Source organism: Aplysia californica, unplaced genomic scaffold, assembly GCF_000002075.1.
Source record: "Aplysia californica isolate F4 #8 unplaced genomic scaffold, AplCal3.0 scaffold00702, whole genome shotgun sequence".
Taxonomy (NCBI): Eukaryota; Metazoa; Mollusca; class Gastropoda; order Aplysiida; family Aplysiidae; genus Aplysia; species Aplysia californica.
This window is the reverse complement of record NW_004797972.1, coordinates 390,295-391,365: the sequence shown is the minus strand read 5'-3', so window position 1 is coordinate 391,365 and position 1,071 is coordinate 390,295. Positions and strand designations below refer to the sequence as shown.

Genomic DNA, 1,071 nt, shown 5'->3' with positions numbered 1-1,071 from the left:
ATCATCATCATCATCATCATCATCATCATCATCATCATCATCATCATCATCATTCCATTCATTCTCTCAGACATAGTGCCATTTCTTCTTCCTTCCACAGACCCCTCTAGGCCTGAGACATGACAGAACCCGCCCTCCCACTTAAAGTGCTCCCAGGCAAGGACGTCCCAGAGCCAGGTACATACATTTCGCTACCTCTTATAACTCACTTTACTTAACTTTATCTGTCCTCTTGTACCTCAAGGGTGTCGAGGGGAAAAAGAGCTCCCTGTCTCTAGCAAGTTTGATGGCCTTACTAGGTGGGATATTGTATGTTCTCAGGGTATCCTTCACACCCTAGATCCAAGTCTTTCTTGGTCTTCCTCTTGCCTTGAACCCTGCTACTTTCCTAAAGTAGGCTTTACTGGCAAGCTGGTGAGGTGCCATACGTGTGAAATGTCCAAACCACCTGATTGTTTGCCTTCGAATGTAGTTGAGGACAGGTGTTGTTCCCACCATTTCTCTGATCTTGTTGTTTCTGACCATGCCCCGTCTAGTTTTGTTGACGGCTCTCCTTAGACATCTCACCTCGCAGGTGGTTATCTTACGTTCCAGACTTTTTGCCAGGGTCCATGTCTGGCACTGGTAGGTTAAGGTGGGGATGAAGATAGAGTTAATGAGCTTGACTTTGGTCTCAATGGGGATGATAGAATGTTTGAAGAGTGTGGTAAGCATGTAGCTACCTCAAAATAATAATTACTTAGTTCTGTAATCAATATGACACTTTTGGCCGTTCGAGTTATTAACACCATGAGGTCATAAACCAAACGTTCTGTCTTCTCTATCAAAATTGCAAAATTGTTCGGAGTCTTTTTCAAGATATTCAAAGAACTGCATTCGAAATAGCTTGACATGCTCTGGAACTCAAAATTGTTTACGTCAAATTTTTCAGAACTAGATTCTAGGTAGGTGCTGAGCTAATGAAACTTTGTAATTCTAATTTAAGGTAGCGATGTTTTATTTTTCTTCTTTTTTAAAACTTTAATTTTAAAATCATTTTTTTTTCTTTTCTTTTCCTTTCTTTCTTTCTTT

At 40.5% G+C, this 1,071-nt stretch overlaps 1 protein-coding gene across 1 annotated transcript in view; it reads left to right on the top strand.

Annotated features, from left to right (window-relative positions):
- The window catches only part of LOC106013178 (glutelin-2), a gene marked incomplete at its 3' end in the record, with an annotated part of 1,939 nt that extends 1,762 nt beyond the window's left edge, over nt 1-177 (top strand). The window contains 1 exon segment of the mRNA XM_013088203.1: nt 101-177. Within this exon segment, the coding sequence (XP_012943657.1) occupies nt 120-177 (58 nt within the window).
- Nucleotides 178-1,071: the final 894 nt, after the last annotated feature.